Here is a 17,962-nt window from a genome sequence, read left to right as displayed (position 1 = left end):
AGTATTTTTCCCAGTGGCAGAATTTACAAATCCCTTGGGATCCTTGGTTTGCAAAAGCTTTTTCTTTTCTGCAAAGCTTTGATCTATCCACCACCATGTAAATATTTTGGGAAGAATTTCCCAGAGCAAACACCACTAAAATGAAACATTCTAGGAGAAGAGTGGAGAATGTTAAATGCGTACCATAGCAACTCCTAAACTCTCTGCAAAAGAGCTTCACCAGACACACTGGCACCTTTCCACACTATCCTGATCTCAGAGCCAGCACGATCTAATACTGCAGATTGTCTTCTATGGCCAGGTTTCAGCAGAGACAAAACCCAGGACAGAATTGCTACTACCATATGCAAGGGCACCAGAAAACAAGAGCACAGGGGATGTGGAGGCCATGCACTAGATGTCCAGTTTTGCAGTTTGTAGATACAATGTGAATGAGAGAACAAAGGTCTGTGACAGCAGAAGTCTCCGCAGGCAGGCACGAGGATGGCTTTTCGTAACTCGGCGAGCGCACCAGGCACCCTGAGCAAGAACCCTCCCAACCTGGCGGCCCAGAGACTGAGACACATTCAGCACTCACCTTCTCACTGTCATTCTCTGTGAATTTATTCAGTAACCGTGTCCTCTGCTGCCCTCTCAGGTTTCGCAGAAGGGAAGCCAGGATGGAACAGACATGTTCTAGAAATAAAAAAAGGAAAATTGCATGCTGAGATCAGGAAGAGCAGCTTATTTCCCTCTGTAACCTGCCATTAAATTTACTATTAACACTCCAGTATGTAGCTGTTGATAAGCAGAACCTTGGTTCCTTCCCATCATGGTGAGAGGAGACAGAGCAGCAGTAAGAGACACAAGCCATGTTTGCAGGGAGCACAGATAGCTCCTCATTCCAGCCCTACCAGTGAGGTCTCCTCCTCGTCTGCCTCAGGGACCTAAAGCACCTTACATAGAGCACAAGTTCCACTCTGGTTTTCTCCTCTTTTGTGCCTAAAGGAGCCCTGGCCAAAACCAGCACTTAAATGACCCTCAGGTCACCAAAGCAAGGACAGCTACTGAAACAAGAGAGCTGGAGAAAGGGAATAAGTGTGCTCCTGCAGAGACTGAAGTGGTATGAGCTAGTGGAAAAATTCTCAAATCAACCACTTTCAGCTATAGAAAATCCCATCAATGAATATAAATGGGCCACAACAAACCAGAAACGACCAAATAAACATGTTTAGAGTCTTCTCAATTGCACTTGGGGGGCATATTTTTCAGCACAAATCAAGGAGACAAGTAAAAGTCAAGGCTGCAAGCACACAGGAGACACCTGTGTCAATGTCCCACCACTCTGAGAGGTGACTGAGCCACTTGTCTCAAGCCCAAGCACAGCAGTGCAAAGCAAAGGGGAAGGGCTTGAATCTCTTTCCCTTTCCAAATCAGTCAGTACAACTTCCCACCTGCATGACTGCATTAAACACAGGCCATGGTGGTTTAGTCACCCTAGCTTCTCCAAGATGTCCTCACTGTAATTTTGCTGATTAAGACTGATGAAAATTAATGGCCATAAACAGTTCCTCACCCATGGTGGTGGGGAGCAACCAGATTTGATCTTTTCAGAGGGGGAAACACAGCATACAGGGGAGAGAGATCACTGTTTCATTGCTGTCACACCATGCATTTCCCCAGCACTGCCCAGCCCAGAGCCACGAGCTGCCCTGATTGATCAGTCCAGCACAAAGAATGAGCAACACCACTGTGTTTGCAGGGATTTCCTGCTCCTAGCAGCCTGGGCCCTGGAAGGTGAAAGCACGCAGGCTGCCTGGCCAGGGCGCCTGTGCTCCCTGCTGCATGGATTATCTGCATCCTGCACACAAGGGCAGCACCAGGAGAGGCTGCACAGGCACACTCACACCCCCCATTTCATTAGCTGCTTATAAATGGAGCTTCCTTTTCGAAACAGATTTCTGCCTGAGGTGGTGTCAATTTTTCATGTTCCAAGGAGATTGGGAGCGTTGCTGGCAGGAGGAGCAGGCAGATAACAGGTTTATCGGGTGGCCACACCGTGTGGCTGCTCCGTCATTCCGACAGCCTAACGGGGGTGAACGATGGCTTGGGGGGTGTCAGAGCACGCTCCCACTGCACACAAACTGCTACTCCACAGAAAGCAACACCAAATCAAGTGTTGACATTAAAAGCATTGTAAAAACCTTTAAGTTCTTGCAAGATCCCATTTTCTTAAGGAGAAATAAATTCAACAAAATGAAGAATTTTCCCCCCATATATGCCAACATATGCTCTGCTGGTTTAGGAAGAAGTCAGCATTCTGTATGTCACACTATTTTTTTCCCCAACCCTCTTTTTTTGGAAGTGTTGATGCAGCATTTTAGCAGCAGTATTCTCACCAATGATCTATCTTCATTGCTTTTTCCCGATATTCCTTTACTAGGAAATGTGTTTTAGCTATCATTTTTGCTTTGGTGGTTGTATGCAGATATTTATCCATTTTATCAATAAAATCTTTAAAACTACTGACAAGTCTAAAGGAGCTGACACAGAGATTTTGAGAACAAGGTTATGCTTTCAACATATCACTGCAGAAAATCCAGGAAATATTCAGTTGCCTGGTCAAAATGTTCAAAGAAATATTTTACAGAAATATTTCTGAACTATCTAAACTGTTCTGAACTATCTAAACAAGAGCTTCCTGAAAAATAACACATTAGTGTGTTTTATGCCGCACCCCAAAATCAAGGTTATGCCTGATAATGCAAGTCCTGGCCCAATAAATACCAACATCCACAGGCAAGGACACTGGCCAAAATGAGGGCAAAGGTTGATGGAATGAGAGGTTGAGTCTGTGATTCAGTGGATTAAAGTGTTTGCACAGCCATGGGAAGGGAGAAACAGCAACCTTATGGTGCAGGTTCCCATAGACGAGGTCTCACCATTTTACCACAGACTGACCCAATCTCCATCTCACATGTGCAACATTTTAAAAGCTGTAATCACAATATTTGCACAGGGTTGGATCTCCTTTGGGAAATGGTGAGTAGCTGATGCTGTTTTGAGCCCCCAGAACACAGAACCTGCAGCTGCCTGGCTTTGATCTCAGTGCAGACAGAGGCCATGAGCTGTGCATTGCCCCAGGGTGAAGCCACAGGCAGCCTCCCTGCTACAGAATATTCTGGGAGCTTCTCCATAGGAATATAACACTCAGCCAAGGTCTACATCCCCTGCACAAAAGGCATCACTTCCAGAGAGGGCACAGACAAGGCCAGAGGCAGAGGTTGCAGACGAGCCCTATTTCAAAGAATGACGAAATGTGATTCCTTTGAGAAGCAAACACCAAACCAAGTTGTGCTGAAGCACCACAAAGGTGCCTTCACAGAAATAACAGGTACCAGCTGGCAGCTACTATGCATCAAGAACAACTTTTTTCGTGCAAACATCGCAAAATCCCCTAAATTCATGGATGTGGGAAGATGGGAGGCTTCTCTCTCACCAGCCAGTAGCACTGCTGCTGCCCCGTGGCTGGCTCACCTGCAAGCCCTGCTGCTCCCCACGATCCCAATCCTGCAGGGCACCATCCCAGACACATCCCTCGCTCTAGGAGGTCATATTCCATTTGCTTCCTGCAGCAGCACCGGGGTCCTGCTTAGCCCAGCATCACCTCAAGCTCTCAGAAGCCTTTTTCTCTCCAGACAGGCACAGGGACTTCAGCATGCAAGCAGTGTTTAAAACACCCTAATTAGATCGATCTTGACTTCAGCTCGGCGTGTTGGAATACAGATTAATCTATTCCATGGCTGGCACTGGCAGCTGCAACAGCAGGAGGTCCTGTCAAATCAAGCTGTAACACTAGACTCCTCTGCCTTTATTATCCCCACACCCTGCTTTTTTTTTTTTTTTTTTTCCCCTCTTTTTACATCTCATTATAATGGACATTTGCCTGGCAGGGGAGGAAGCTCAACAGTGAGGAAGAGGAGGCAAGCATCATCCTGCAGGAAGGGACCAGTGGGCAGTTCTGGATGCCAGGGACAGCAGCTTGTTGGAGGCCAAGCAGGATGATCTGGTGAACCCAGCAGAACACATTTAAGAGCCTTCTGTCTTGTAAAGAAGGCGTAATATAAATTGCAGTTTCTAATTAGAAGCAGGAAAATACCATAAAAAAAGCAAGCCAGCTCTTTGAGATACTTCTACCCCTCCTAGGCACACAACTCTTCTAATGCAAGAATTAGACAAGATATTATAATATTATAAGATATTATTACAAGGTATTACAACTCTTGGATTATAAGAGGCTTCAGGGCTGCTGGGAAACCTGGATAAAGCCACTGGTCCATTCCAGTACTACAGGTGGCACTGGGACATGCTATTCCAGCAGAGTAGCATCTGATAATCTGACTTGTTTCCACATGCATTAATAATCTACATTTCAAAAGAGTAACCCACTCAAGTATCACTGCATTTTGCCAAGAAAAATCTTATCTTAAAATAATGAGAACAAGCAAGAAACACAAATTTTATGGATGGGTGAAGGGGGGCCTGGGAGGGTTGGGAAAGCTCCACATGCAACAGCCCTGGTGAGCTGGATCCAGTCATCAAGCTGAACGTAAAACAAAATTCTTTCTATTGACTGAGAAAGTTTATTTTTCTGATGTTCTTGCAACAGAGCACGCTCACTTTAATTGAGATAAATTTAACTCTGTTCTCAGCATCATGGCTCACTCAAATCACAGGTTCCTGTCAGAGGGTGATGGTGAAATAACAAATTGGCATAATAAAGTTCTGCTTAAACAGACTGATGCCTTCCCTGGGTGCTCACTCCTCAAGACCACCAAAAGGAAAAACACTTTCTGCTGGCTGGCAGAGGGTGCTCAGTTAATACCAATAACTCCTTATCAGGCCATGTTTCTGCTGCTGCCTTTTCACTTCCCCATGCCCAGGGAACCTGGTTCTGAAGCAGATACTCATTCCAAGGGCTCTGCTGCCTTTAGTGCATGTCACAAAGGAGTAAGAGTATATTTACTAAGAAATGGGTTTTGTTGCTGTTTTTAAAGGGAGGGTGTAGCTGAGGATCTCCAAAAGAGGCTTTGTTATTGATAGAGGGCAAACAAGCAAAACACCCCAGCGATAGGAATTCTCCTTTGGAAACTGGCTGAACTAATTCTCAGGTTATCAAATTAAACATTCCTAAGTAAAACTGACATCTAAGACAAGAGAAGGCTTTTAAATGAAGATGAATTGGACAAACATCCTTTTATAGTTCATTACACTCTCCAAGTGAGCAAAACTCGGCTGCAAATAACCATCCTGAGAAAGAGCAGGAGGATATACAGCCTGTCGAGCTAGCTATGATTGCTTCACTACAGACTCTCTAATTCAGGAGGAATTTGTGTTTTCTCCATTTTTACCTCACTGAGACTGTTCAAGAATTTCAAACCAGCATCCAGCACTGTGACTCGACTGTGTTGAGAGCTGCTGCACCCTCATGGACAGGGAGACACCCCAACTCTCAGCTCTGCAGCAGGAGGGTTTTTGGAATGCAGATGCTCATATAGCAACCCCCACATTTCAAAAGTCACAACACAGAAGTGTTATTTAAAATCTTACCCTCTATTTATGCCAAGAACCACCCAGAGGCAGATTTCTGTGCACTCCCTGCAATCACAGACATTAAAGGGACACTGCTGTTCAACCAGCTCACAATACACAACCACGATGGCACCTCCTACACAGCCAGGCTGGTTCTCTTTGTGGCTGTCCAACCCAGCTGGGCACTCACATGAGTATTGCAACCCCACAGACACAGGAAAACTCTAAGCCATTTCTGTCTTCAGCTGCAAAATATTTCTGGTTTGAGTTGCTTCACTGCCTCAGAAAAAGGGAAATTGCTTCCAGTGAGTTTTTTCTCCCAAATCTAATATCCTAATATAATGATCTGTACAAACACAGGCAAAATTCAAGTGTAGATAATGTGCACTCAGTTAGACACCACAGGCCCAATCTTCAGGCTCAGATCATCCATAAAGACGGTTAAGAAATTTTCCCTTTCTTTTTTCCTAATTACATAGTGTACATAAAGCATAAATACGTGCAGTTTGGATTTAAATTGTTCACAGGCTCCCTAGAGTAAAATAATTTTTAAACACTGACAGTGTTTAAAATGTAGCTAACCAGCACTGACACCTTTATGCAAGCATTTAGAAAGGAAGAAATACATTACAGAGAAGTTGCTTTTATCAAATTTAATTTGGATTATAAATTTCTGCAATAAATAAAAGCTCAGCAAGTCACATTGAGATTTTTTTTCACTGGGGTATTTATTATTTTGTCACATTCAGAACACTGCCTTAGAGACAATAAAACAAACATGGTTTTATAGACTATCTCTTATGTAAATAGCAACACTGCTATAAAATAAAGACAAGGGGATATTTTCCTACAACCATCAGATACATACAGAAGATCTGATGCTCTGGAGATTGAGCACTGGATGTCCTGTGAGAGGTGAAGCACTTGGAGCCACAGCGGGTGCCAGGACCTCCAGCCTGGTGGCCCTTCAGCCACTGCATGCAAAGAGACAGAGGGACAGGCAGGACAAACCCTTCAGCAGAGCTGTTTGGAACCTCACCCAGTGCTGGAACATTTTAGCAAGGCTGGCCTTTAGGCAGCTGTAATTAGGCCCCACGTTTCAGAGCCCACTGAGGATTTTGTGGTTTAGAGCACAGCCTGGGGTGCCCAGCCCAACACCATCCCAGCAGCAACACAGGGAGGGCAAGCACAGCCCAGCTCCTCAGAGCTGCTTGAAATAAATACTGAGGCCACTGCTGCAAAGCCATTCCAAAGAATCCTTTAAAGGAACCTCTTCCTCCATTTGGCACGCACATGAAAGCTCTCCTAATACAGGATTGTTCTAATTAACTTTTTTGAAACAGATTGAACACAGGATAAAGTTTTTATGAGCAAATATTCAGACTGAACATGAGAATTCTTTTTGATCAATAAACAAAGAGATAAGCAAAGAGCAGCATGCTCCTAGGACCAGAAGAGCACAGAGAGAACCAGTTCCTTCATGCCACACCTGCACCATTTCCCTTAAAGCCAGAGGCACCCAGGAACCTGTGCCATGTTCCCCCCAGGAGCAACTACTGCATGGTTGGGGCAGCACTCAGCAGAGTAAAAGCACACACTGTGCTGCTTACACCGTGTCAGGACAACGGCGTGACAGGCTCCAGGGAACCCTGTTGAACATCTCTATTACCTCCTGTCGTTAGAAATTCAGTAACTCACCTGCCCAGTGATGCAAAACAAAGAAAATTGGACTTACTACCACAGCCTTTTAGGGAGAGTTTATTTTAATAGAACTGATTTCTGGACTCATCTTAATGTTCTCCATTTCTTCAGCATGATAATGAGACGGAGATGTGATACAAAGCCTGTTTGCATGGATCACTTCATTCTCCTCAGGCCAGACTGGCTTTTCAAGCTATCACAGAAATAGTCAGGAACTGACCCTGTCAGGGCTTTCCAGACTAATCCTCACAGCAGCCAGGACTGCCCACAGGTATCAACTGCAGTCTCCAGAAGAAGCAGATGAGACAGAGATTAGCTCACTTTCCAAAACTGAAAAATAAAGTCAATGGCATGAGCCACAGACTCAGACCTCTACACAGAACCTCCCATTCCAGCTGAAGCTTTCTCTCAGTAAGAATTAAACAAACCTCACTTTCACACTGCAAATGAAAATTTCTAAACCTCCCCTAAACCCATCGAAGCATAACTGTGTATTTTATTACATAAACCAGCAATTTTATTACATAACCTACAGAAACCAAACCTATCTCTGCAAGTCCACTGAATAAACCCCAGACCTCAAGATAGCATTTTCCCCTCACCATTATCTACCCAAGACAAGCAACCCAAGGCAGATAAAGTGACCAGAACTGTCAGCGGGTGTGTGAATTGCTCTGGGGTTGAGTGACAGGTGAGTTCCTGCTCTCCACCTGTGCCAGGAAAGCAGCCACTGCCACACATATGCCCATGACACTGCCCATTCCTTGTCCTGCTCAGGAGGGAGAACAAGCAGCTGTCCCCAGCTCAGCACCTCTGCCAGAGAAAGAAGCTGCTCAGTCCCAGCACCCAGAGAGCTCTGCAGGAACAGCACCTCCCTCCTGGCCTTGGGAGAACACCTGAATCCCACCTGAGCTGCCAGGACAGTCCCAGAGCAGGGGATTTGGGTTTCGAGTTCCCATGTTTCTGCTGTGTCCTTCCACTTTCCCTTGGCTTGCTGCAGGAGTTCAGGATGGATCTTAGGCATATGTGAAACCCACTCACACCTCTTCAGCTTTTAACAGTATTCACCCTCTGTAGAAATGAGCTGAGCAATGAACTGGCACAAAACCTTAAGCATCACTGGCAGTATTTAAAGTTTCTTCCAAGACATCGTCCATGCTCTATTTTGTTTCCCAACAAAATGGGAAAGGCGGTGTTACCAGGAGCAGGAGGGACTGACCACTCAGCTCAGTGTAAGGTCCCACAGTAATAGTAGTTTTACTCCACAGCAGATCTCTGTTGAAGCAGTTTTTCAGGGTAGAGAGTTAAAAAATATAAAAAGGAGAAAAAAAACTAACTTCAAAAGTAATGCAGTTTATTTCTGCAATGCCTGATGTTCATCCAGTCACACTTCAGTGCTCAGAGCCATGAAAACACTGCTTTTGAGGTGACATTTGTAGTTGCCTCATTACTCTTTTCAAAAGAGTTTTGCATCAGAGTAAGAACTTCAAACAACAGACTCTACAGGAGTAAAATAACTTATTAACAGCACATGAAATGGAATTGCTAGGAGCTGCTGATACCAAAACAAGCAGGACAAGTGTGCCCTCAACAGCCAGCTGTGACAGGAGCAGCAGGCTGGACACCCAGAGCTGAAGGCTGCAAAGATGGGTGCTGTGCCCTTCCCTCCTCCCTGCAGGTACTTTTTAGACACTGGCTGTCCATTCATCTCCTCCATAGAAATAAGAAGGATCTGGAAGCACACCTACCTTCGTGTTCTTTTTCAGTTGTTCCAACTTTCTTTATCTTTTTGGGTGATTTCATGAAGAGAGGGAAGATGGTTCTCAGCCCAAGGATGTCCACAAACTTGTGACAGTTGTCTGTGCCCTCTGGTCCAATCATGGCGTGGTCCAGCACCTTCAGGGCACTGCTGCGGGAAATCTTCTTCTCTCTGTGAAAAGAGGCAAATTAAATTGTACAGGGACATGAGGAGCTTTGGAGCACCCTACTTTAAAGAGACAAGGAAAGGAACACAACAAGGACAAGATGAAGAGTCTGAGCACAAGCTCTAAGCAAGATTTCTCTTCTAGAAGCCAAAACACTGTATCAACAGTAACTCTTTTCAAAACTGTGGCTGAGAATATTGTCTTGGTTCTTTTTTAATGTCTTAATTTCTTTTTATTTTCTATTTTTATTTCATTTTATGTATTTTATTCTCATGGTTTTATTTTCTTACTTCTTGGCTACTGAAGAAGATATTATTTCACTCCTTTACAAACACTGGCACAAAACAGAAGGGGAGGCTGGGTTGGATACAGAAGGCAAATACTATCACACCAAAAGATCAGGACTTTGATCTAATAACAGTTTAATTTAATAAAGGAGTAGGTTTGGTGAGCATAGCTGGGTCAGTTATAATGAAACCCCATCGCCAGGAACCACACAATGAAAGGAGGCTGACAGACTCTGGGCTGTTCTGCTTTAATGCCACTTCAGAATGTTGATGGTGGTAACTCATACCAGTAACACAGGGATGCCCTGAAAATGATCTCCAGCTGCCCTGTACCTCACAAACCAAACCAGAGGAATTTATAATCCACCCAGGGGAAAACAAGCTGAACTGAAAAACTGCTCAATAATACAGCCCAGACCAAGTGAACATCAGTAGGAGCTGACATGAGCTTGGAGAACATAAGCCACCAGTGTCCCTAAAGGCCAGCCTAGGAGGACAGTCCCCCCAGGATAGGACAGTCACAAGCCTCACCGCCTTTCACCCCAAGCACATGCCAATCTCCTCTGATCCTGCCCAGCTGCAGACTGAGGCACCAGGACCCCATGTCCATCAGCAGGGGCTCCTCAAAGCCTCCAGAGAGCTGTGGGAAACAACTTCCCTGCAGAGACCCAACCTCATGAGCCTTTAACAACAGGCAAACTAAAATACCTATCTATGAACACCCCAGCCTGAAAGAAAGTGACCCTGCCCAGTGTGGCCACAGGCACTTCTGACCCCGTGGTGGGAGGGCAGCGTGTGGAGCTGGACTCTGAGTTCCCCCCACCAACCAAGGGCTATGCAGGAGGGTGGTTTGGCACCCCCACATCCCCACTACAGAGAGCTAAAAATAAAGTACTCCTTAGGCCAGATGACACCAGAAATGTTTTCAGGGGAAGTAATTGCATATTGATCAGCATTTAGGAAGGCTGTGCAGGGCTGAGCTCTGGAATATTCATTGGGTTTAAGTTCAGGCTTTTAGAGATCAATAGCTGCTTGCCTGGACTGTCTGGAGTTGATTTTATTTGAAATATTTATTCTGCCAGAGGGCAAGCAGTTTATCTTAGTCTCATCTATGCCCATTGAGGGAACTTTTAGCTGAACACTAATTCACAGACAAGCAAACATGAGAATCACCAAATGCAGAGGGGCCTCAGTGTTCATGGAAACTCTGAATTACAACTTTATTCACTAACCATTGTTTTCCTCCTTTTAACATCTTTACATCTGAGACAACTCTTTTGATACATCTATTATTTAAAAAAATGTTGTGCTGACATTATTTGTACTTTCCACATTAGCAGAACATAGCCTTTAACTTTCCAAAATACCAATAAAATAAAAGCAGAACACTAGATTTCCTGAGAAAGTGTGCTTAAAATGGTTCCGTTTAATTAAACAGAAGATTTAGTAAAGACACAGCTTATGTTTCCAGGAGTCATTAGGAACAGCAGGACAAGAAAACATAAAAATATTCTAATAATCATTTAAAAATCTACCCTGAAATAGCTACAGAAAAGCTTTGGGGAGCCATATGGAGTTTCACCTTGTTTTGTGTACAGGAGACAAAAACTTTTATTGAGGGTCAAGCAAAGTCCCAGCATAGCTGCAGGACAGAACATTTTGTGGCCCAAGTGATGCAGATCCCCATGAGCTCCCTGGGTTGTATTTGTCTCTGTGCATACACATGCTCCTCAGTTCATAGCTGGGAAAGCCACACATGATTTTCCCTGAGCAACAGAGAATCTCCCTGACACATCCCCCGGGAGCAGCACGGCTGCATCTCCTCAAACCCCACACAGCTCCACAGCCAAAGCAATAACTGCCTGTCAGAGTGCACCAGGAGCTGACAGGACATGCCTGTTTTCCTCTCTTTTGACTAAACTGCAGTTAGGTTACTAGGCAAGACTGAGGGACTGAGCACTAAGAAGTACTTTCTGAACTAAAAAGAAAATTTAGTTTAATTCTAAGGGACATTTCTAAACTTTCTGCTGATGGCTGCTAGCTTGATAAACCATCTTGCTTTTGATAAAGATGTGACATAAAATAAACAAGCTTCCCTTGGTGCAGAGATGTAAATTAAATAATTATATATACAGCCCTGCTCTCATTCTAATTCCAAACTTCCTCCTTCACTCGTGCTGTCACCAGCTTCATCCCTCTTGACCTGCTCTTCTCTCAGACCCTCTGCTCATCTCCCATGTACTTGCTTGCTTAAGCCCCAGTTTCTTCAGGGCCAACTGCAAGTCCCAGATCACAGCATGAGTCCAGGACCCATCTGGCCACACACATAAGGCACATCAGCCACACGGGGCTCATTTTCAGGCATTGCCACTGACCCCACACAAACCAGGAGAAGTCCACATGATACAAGATCGCCTTTTGCTGTTGGCTACACATTTTAAGGCTCAGCACAACAGAAACCATCCTGTTCTCATGACTATCTGTAGGAATATCATGAGCACATTAAATGCTCATTGAAAGCTGCTGCAGCTCTCTGCAGGTCTGTGTGCACAACCATCAATAATGGAACGACTTGGCTGGATGGATCAGGCAGCACCAGACACAGAATGCTGTGTTCCCTACGACAGTAATGGAGATTCAAGCCTGATATCTTTATTCTCACACAGCTTATCTATCTCACATCATGTCAATACACTTTCAACTTTGCCTATTTGTCCTTTCATCTCTACAGGCTGTGGTACAGTGATTAACCACCTCCAAAGTAAAACCAAAAAATAACAGATCTCTGCCCCCAGACTTCAGAGGACACCAACTGGAGAGAAAAATACTCTGCCTTGTTTGTGGGCAAGGTGGTCAATCACAACTGAAAGGCATGTCTGCTCTCTGCTGTTTATCATGAAGGAATCAAGAAGACACAGATGTACAGCTTCAGATCACAACTATCCACATTCAACAACAGATTGCGGTCACCTAAGCTGCTCTATCCAAGAAAAACTGAGCACCTGTGAGAGTTTCTAAGCACTACAACTAGATTAGAAGAGTTTAAAAAATATAAAATAATCAGCTGTCAATATAGTACATGCCTGTGGATAATAGTGACAGAAGCTTCTAGAACAAATTCTGTGAATTGTTAGTTTTTTTACCAATCCCACTCAAAATGTAGAATCCACAGATTGAGGCCTTGGAAACTCCAACAGACAGAGCTGCTGCTGGCAGATCCATCACACTCTGTCCCTCCCAACCCTTTGCAACTACTATGGGGGGCAAAATGCAGCCAAGGAGAAATTTTCCTCTCGTTATAATTTTCCAGCTGGAATCCTGTGCAGAGAGTGGTAAACAGTAGAGTCAAAAATGGGTAAAAAGCTCTTAAAAATCCAAACACTGAATCCCACCCACATAGCACAAGAACTCCAACTAATTAGTTCTGCAAGGCTGGTTTAGCAGCTTAGGACTCCAGGCAGAGGGAGGCCTCCTTCCCGTTCTTAGTTTTGGAGCTTTTCCTTAATTAGCCTCAAGAAAACCCAGTGTTCCTATTTGAATAATCCATGTTGGGTTATTTATTCAGTTCCCTGCTGCTGCACATTGCCCAGCCCTGAGCTGCAGGAGCTCAGCATTCCTGGCTGGTGTTTGTTAACCCGCCAGCACACAGCCTGGCACTCTGGGGACAGCCAGACAGAGCCCACTGTGCCCTCCCACAGCTCTGGGGAGCCAGACAGCCCAGCAGACACAACTCAGTGCCAGCCCAGCAAGGAAAAGTGAAGAGAGAGCAGAGAAGCCCCAGAGGTTCAGGGTGTGACAAAGCACAGCACAAGAAACACAAACTTATGCCCCACTCACAGAAGTAATTTTTGTATCAGCATTCACAAAAATTCAGCATCTCACAGGCTACACAATACAGTGAAGCCTGAACTGGGGAACAAAAGGAAAAATGTTTTCCCTAGGGACAACCAAAGGTCCTCTCCTGCCCTCATAGGGGTCGTTTAAATCCTTAGAGGGTTTACCTGACCTACAGCATTCTCTGTGGCAGACACCCAGATGAAAGATCTGCCACTTTCCAGCAGCTACTTTGGCAATCTCAGCTCTTAGGAAATAAAGACAAAAAGTTAAAAACAGGAAGAGAAGACAGACAAATATCCTAACACAGAAGTTTTAAAATAAAACCACAAATATCTAGCTAGAACATGTACTGGCACATCAAAAGCAGGAAGGAAATTACAAGGCTAATGAGGTACCTGAGCATCAGGTTCATCAGCTGCAGACCCTCACCCTTCAGGAAGCGATCACGGTTGGAGCTGAGCATTAGGCAGGAGCAAAGGGAGTCAAACAGGTTCTCCATCATTTCCTGCTCCTCCGCTGTACTCGGATTGTGTCGTTTAAACACCTGAATGACAAAGAAAGCAAAATTACCCCCAAATGTTGGGCTGTGCTGTTGCAGAACACACATGAAGAGACTGCACCAAAAGCTCCAGCACCTGACAGGTATCAGCCAGTGATAACACAGGTCACTGCTGCATCCTCTGTAGCTGCTGCCCTTTGCTGCCCTGACTGTGCACCTACAAATGTGCAGCAGCTTGGTGCAGGATTTAAAGGATAATACACAGGGCCTGGAAGGGGAAGGGCAAATTCGCACTCAAGTATGTGGATAAGCTGATTACCAGAGATTCCTACACAATTCATGCCTGAGGGTGGTGTAGGCAGCACTGCCTGAAGAAATACAAGTGAGCTAGCAGCACACTACCTTCAGCCAGCTCAAACATGGGCAGCCCTGTGCTTGGAGTGGAGCATGCTGAAGATGGACCAATTCCAACCCTGCCTACCTCCAACTCACCATGAAACTATAATAATAGTTATAATAATAATTTAACTTCCGTGTACCTCAGCATTAACATCTTTACAAAAGGGATTCATCTCACTGACCATGGATGACACACCACGTGGAAGATACTTGGGGACTGTGCTTCACCAAAGATGAAGCACTGCTAGGGCAGCACCCCGGATATTTTCCATTCCTCCCACCCAGCCCAGCAGTCTCCGGATGGAAGAGAAGGCATGTGGGAATTACTCACAGATAACTGCTGAAGCAGCACATCGATCCCATCCAGCTCCCCAAGCAATTCTCTGTTGTCTAGACGGAGGTGGGGGGAAGGGGGGAAAGAGAGAGAAAAATGAAGCTAACTGTCAGATTTTACAGCCATCTAACACTGATACATCAGCAAACAAAATCAATACAGCTTGACAGAGCACAAAAGCTGCAAAGAAAGAGAGGGTGGAGGTGAGGGAGCACATGGGGGAGAGTTAAGCCAGCAAAGGAGAGCTGGAGGCAGGAAAGGGCTGCTGTGATCTGAGAGAAGCTTGGATTCTGCCCTCACTGATAGAGATATGGTAGGCATGGCTCACCATCATTATTCTGGAGCAGAATCGCCAGCACCTCACTGCAGTACAGCTTGTTGGCATCAAAAGGCATCTTTGCCTGTGGGGGAAGGAACAAGAGAACCATCAGGGCATGGCCCTCAGCATCTCATTTATTTGAAGAACACATTAATCAAAGCACCAAATGTACAAGCAGCACATAAAATAAAACACAACTGCAGTAATTCTGTAGTTTTCCTCAGTGACAGAATAGTAACAATTCTGATTCAGGGGTGATAGGAGGTGCATGTGGGTTCATGCACACATGTAGAAGGTCCACTGTGATTCTTCACATGGTCCCACATCAGTAGGTTTGGCCAAGGTGGCTCAAAACCCCTAAGAACAGTCTCCAGTTGTTTGCCATACAGAATCTCTTTCCTGTGATGTATTTTCCACAATGTTACGTGGGTGCATGGTGCTTATCTCTGTTCTGGAAGTCCGTGCCTGTCAGCAAAACCAGAATTTCTGAACATACATCACAATAACATTATATAGTAACTGCCAGAGTTTCCTGTGAGGATCAGAGTGTGCCAGTCACAAGAACATGAGATGGGTTTTGCCCGCACAATCGTATAACTTCCATTTCAGATATTCCCTCCATCCTCAAATATGCTAAAGAAGTCATAATGAAATGAAAATGCTGAATTTGAACCCTCGAAAAAACCTCTAGAGTGGATTCTGAACTGGATCCAATGTTTTTGTGTGCTTCCAAAGCTGCTTCATCTACAGAAACACACTGAACATTAACCAATTAGATAATAATGCAACCTGGTTTACTGAGAGACTCATAAAATAAAACAAGTTTAAAAATCATCAGTTACCAGCTATTTATCCTCCACTGTTCAAGAAGGGAAAAAGCAGAAGTCCTAGGCTTAAAACATAGCATTTGTCACCCAGTTTTTTCCCCAAACACACAGCTCCCTGCAGCATGGTGGACAGTCCTGCCTATGCAGGGCTGCTGGGCCAATCATCCCACCCCACTGCCATGGAACAGAGCACGGTGTGCAAGCACACACAGAAATATGGAAATCAGGAAGACCCCAAATACCACCAAGGATTGACTTTAAATAAAGCTTTTCATTCCAAATGATCCCCAACCCCTCTGCAGAGGATGGTATTTACAGCAGCCAGGTGACACCTCCAGGCAGACCACGAGGGAGAGGGAAAAGTGCTCGGTGCTGTACAGCCCTGACAGCTTCTGCCATGGGGTGACCAATTGCTGCCCTGCAAATCCTGGGAAACAACATTCTGATCTCCTAAGACTGCACACATCATCAAACCCTGCTTGTGTTTGCAGAAGTGAGCTATGAGCTCTCCACCCTAGGCTTCTGATGCAGCTCTGACAGTCACAATACAATTATAAGACCTGAAATGTTGTCAGGAAACAGAAAGTGACGCTCTGTGCTGTGTGCCAGATGGCCTCATCACTGCCCAGACAGAACTCTGATCTTAAAATGTATCCCACAGATACTCCACAGCATCTCTACCCAGCTGCTGAGATCCTGGGTTAATCCCAAACACATCTGTCAGGGAAAGAGATTCAAGACCACGCACTGCCAAGAGCCAAAGCACCTGGAGAGGGGTTCATTAGCTTCCCACAGCCCTGTACAGGTAAGAAAAAGCCCTGCCTGATCCTACATCCCAAATCCAGGGATTAACACAGCCAGGGAACCCAAGAGACACACCCTACACAAGCTTGGAACACCACTGAGCATTCACATTCTGTGTCACCAAGCAGGGGAATCCTAGTTGGGATTATTTTGCTTTCCCAAGTTTTTCAGTCTTTCAGCTGCCACAGCAATTCCAAGGCAGGCAGCAAGCAGTACCTACCTGCCAAGACTAAAATTAATTTCACTTTTTCTTTTTAAGCAAAGGACATAATTATGTTACTACCTGTAGTGAGAAATTACAGATTACTTCTGCTAACAAGGATGTGAAGTGCACAGAGGGGTACCTGCACATACACAGCTGATGGAGAATTTCTGGAATTCAGAGGCTTTCTAATCATGCAGACATTTAAGCATGGAAGTGCTAATGCCTTACTGACAAGTTAGAGAACAGCCAGAATTTCTTTGCTATATTTCCTTTACTATTTTTGTGAGAGGGCTGAACTATCCATTCTTTTTCTACAGCATTTTCCAGTGAAAGTTTAGGCATTTTTTCACACAAGACAGAGTCAAAGTGTGTAACTCACTGTCAAAGGATGCAGTGTATGAAAAGCAGCTTTTAATTTAAAAGGCAATTAGCTGAGTTCAAAGCAAAAGCCGCCACCAGCAACATTTAAACACAGACATCACTTAAAACTCAAAAATTGTTAGAAATGTGGGAAGCAAAGGCCATTAAATGGTTAATATTAGTGTCCCCTCTCACTGGTCAGCTTTTATAGTCCTACAGATCTCACACATGGAAATCCAACATATATAAATCATATGAAAAGATAAAAGAGACAATTTATACTGCAAGCCATTTATAAAGACAAAACCTAAGTGTGTCTCTTTAAACTCTTTAAACTGCTGAGGACATACACCCTGAACTATAACTTTTTGTCCTTAACTGGGCTTTTATAACACACACAAGCACAACTGATTTTTCTTAACCTAGTTTTTGTGCTAACTGGTGTGTAGAAGTAAAGTGAGAAACCAGCTTACCTTCAGCCTCTTGAGCAGCCACTGCATGAGGCCCTGCTGTGCAGCCTCTGTGCACATCTCCGGCCTGAACTCTGCCATGTTCTCCACAATTCCTGGGAAGAAAGGCACAGAAAACAGATGGTTTTCCCCATCAAAAATTACAAATCTCATGTTTGCAGTCTCTTTCATTCTTACAGTCCTGGGAGATTACAATCCTGAAGGACTGCAAGGAGTGGGTGATGGTCTGACTGCCAGCAGTGGCACCACCCTGCCACTGTTCTGTGCTGTGCAAAGATCAGGCAGCAAAGAGGCAGTTATGTCCTCCCATGAACTGCAGATGTTTTACTACCTGAAAGTTAAATATATTGTTAAAACAGAAACAAAGTATAGCTCACAGATATGTTCATAATAAATACATGGACAGTGGAGCACATTCCTGGAG

General features: G+C 44.7%; 1 protein-coding gene across 1 annotated transcript in view; it reads right to left on the bottom strand.

Annotated features, from left to right (window-relative positions):
* CTNNBL1 (catenin beta like 1) overlaps positions 1-17,962 on the bottom strand; it is a 48,095-nt gene that overhangs the window by 12,206 nt on the left and 17,927 nt on the right. Inside the window, exons 7-12 of the mRNA XM_053958491.1 lie at positions 17,542-17,633; positions 14,882-14,954; positions 14,551-14,609; positions 13,717-13,865; positions 9,021-9,202; positions 578-675 (exon numbers count right to left, since the gene is read on the bottom strand). Of these exons, the coding sequence (XP_053814466.1) occupies positions 578-675; positions 9,021-9,202; positions 13,717-13,865; positions 14,551-14,609; positions 14,882-14,954; positions 17,542-17,633 (653 nt within the window). The remainder of the gene's footprint in view (positions 1-577; positions 676-9,020; positions 9,203-13,716; positions 13,866-14,550; positions 14,610-14,881; positions 14,955-17,541; positions 17,634-17,962) is intronic.

This window comes from Vidua chalybeata, chromosome 17, assembly GCF_026979565.1.
Source record: "Vidua chalybeata isolate OUT-0048 chromosome 17, bVidCha1 merged haplotype, whole genome shotgun sequence".
NCBI classification, from domain to species: domain Eukaryota; kingdom Metazoa; phylum Chordata; class Aves; order Passeriformes; family Viduidae; genus Vidua; species Vidua chalybeata.
The sequence above is the reverse complement of the archived record's forward strand: the minus strand, read 5'-3'. Positions and strand labels throughout refer to the sequence as shown.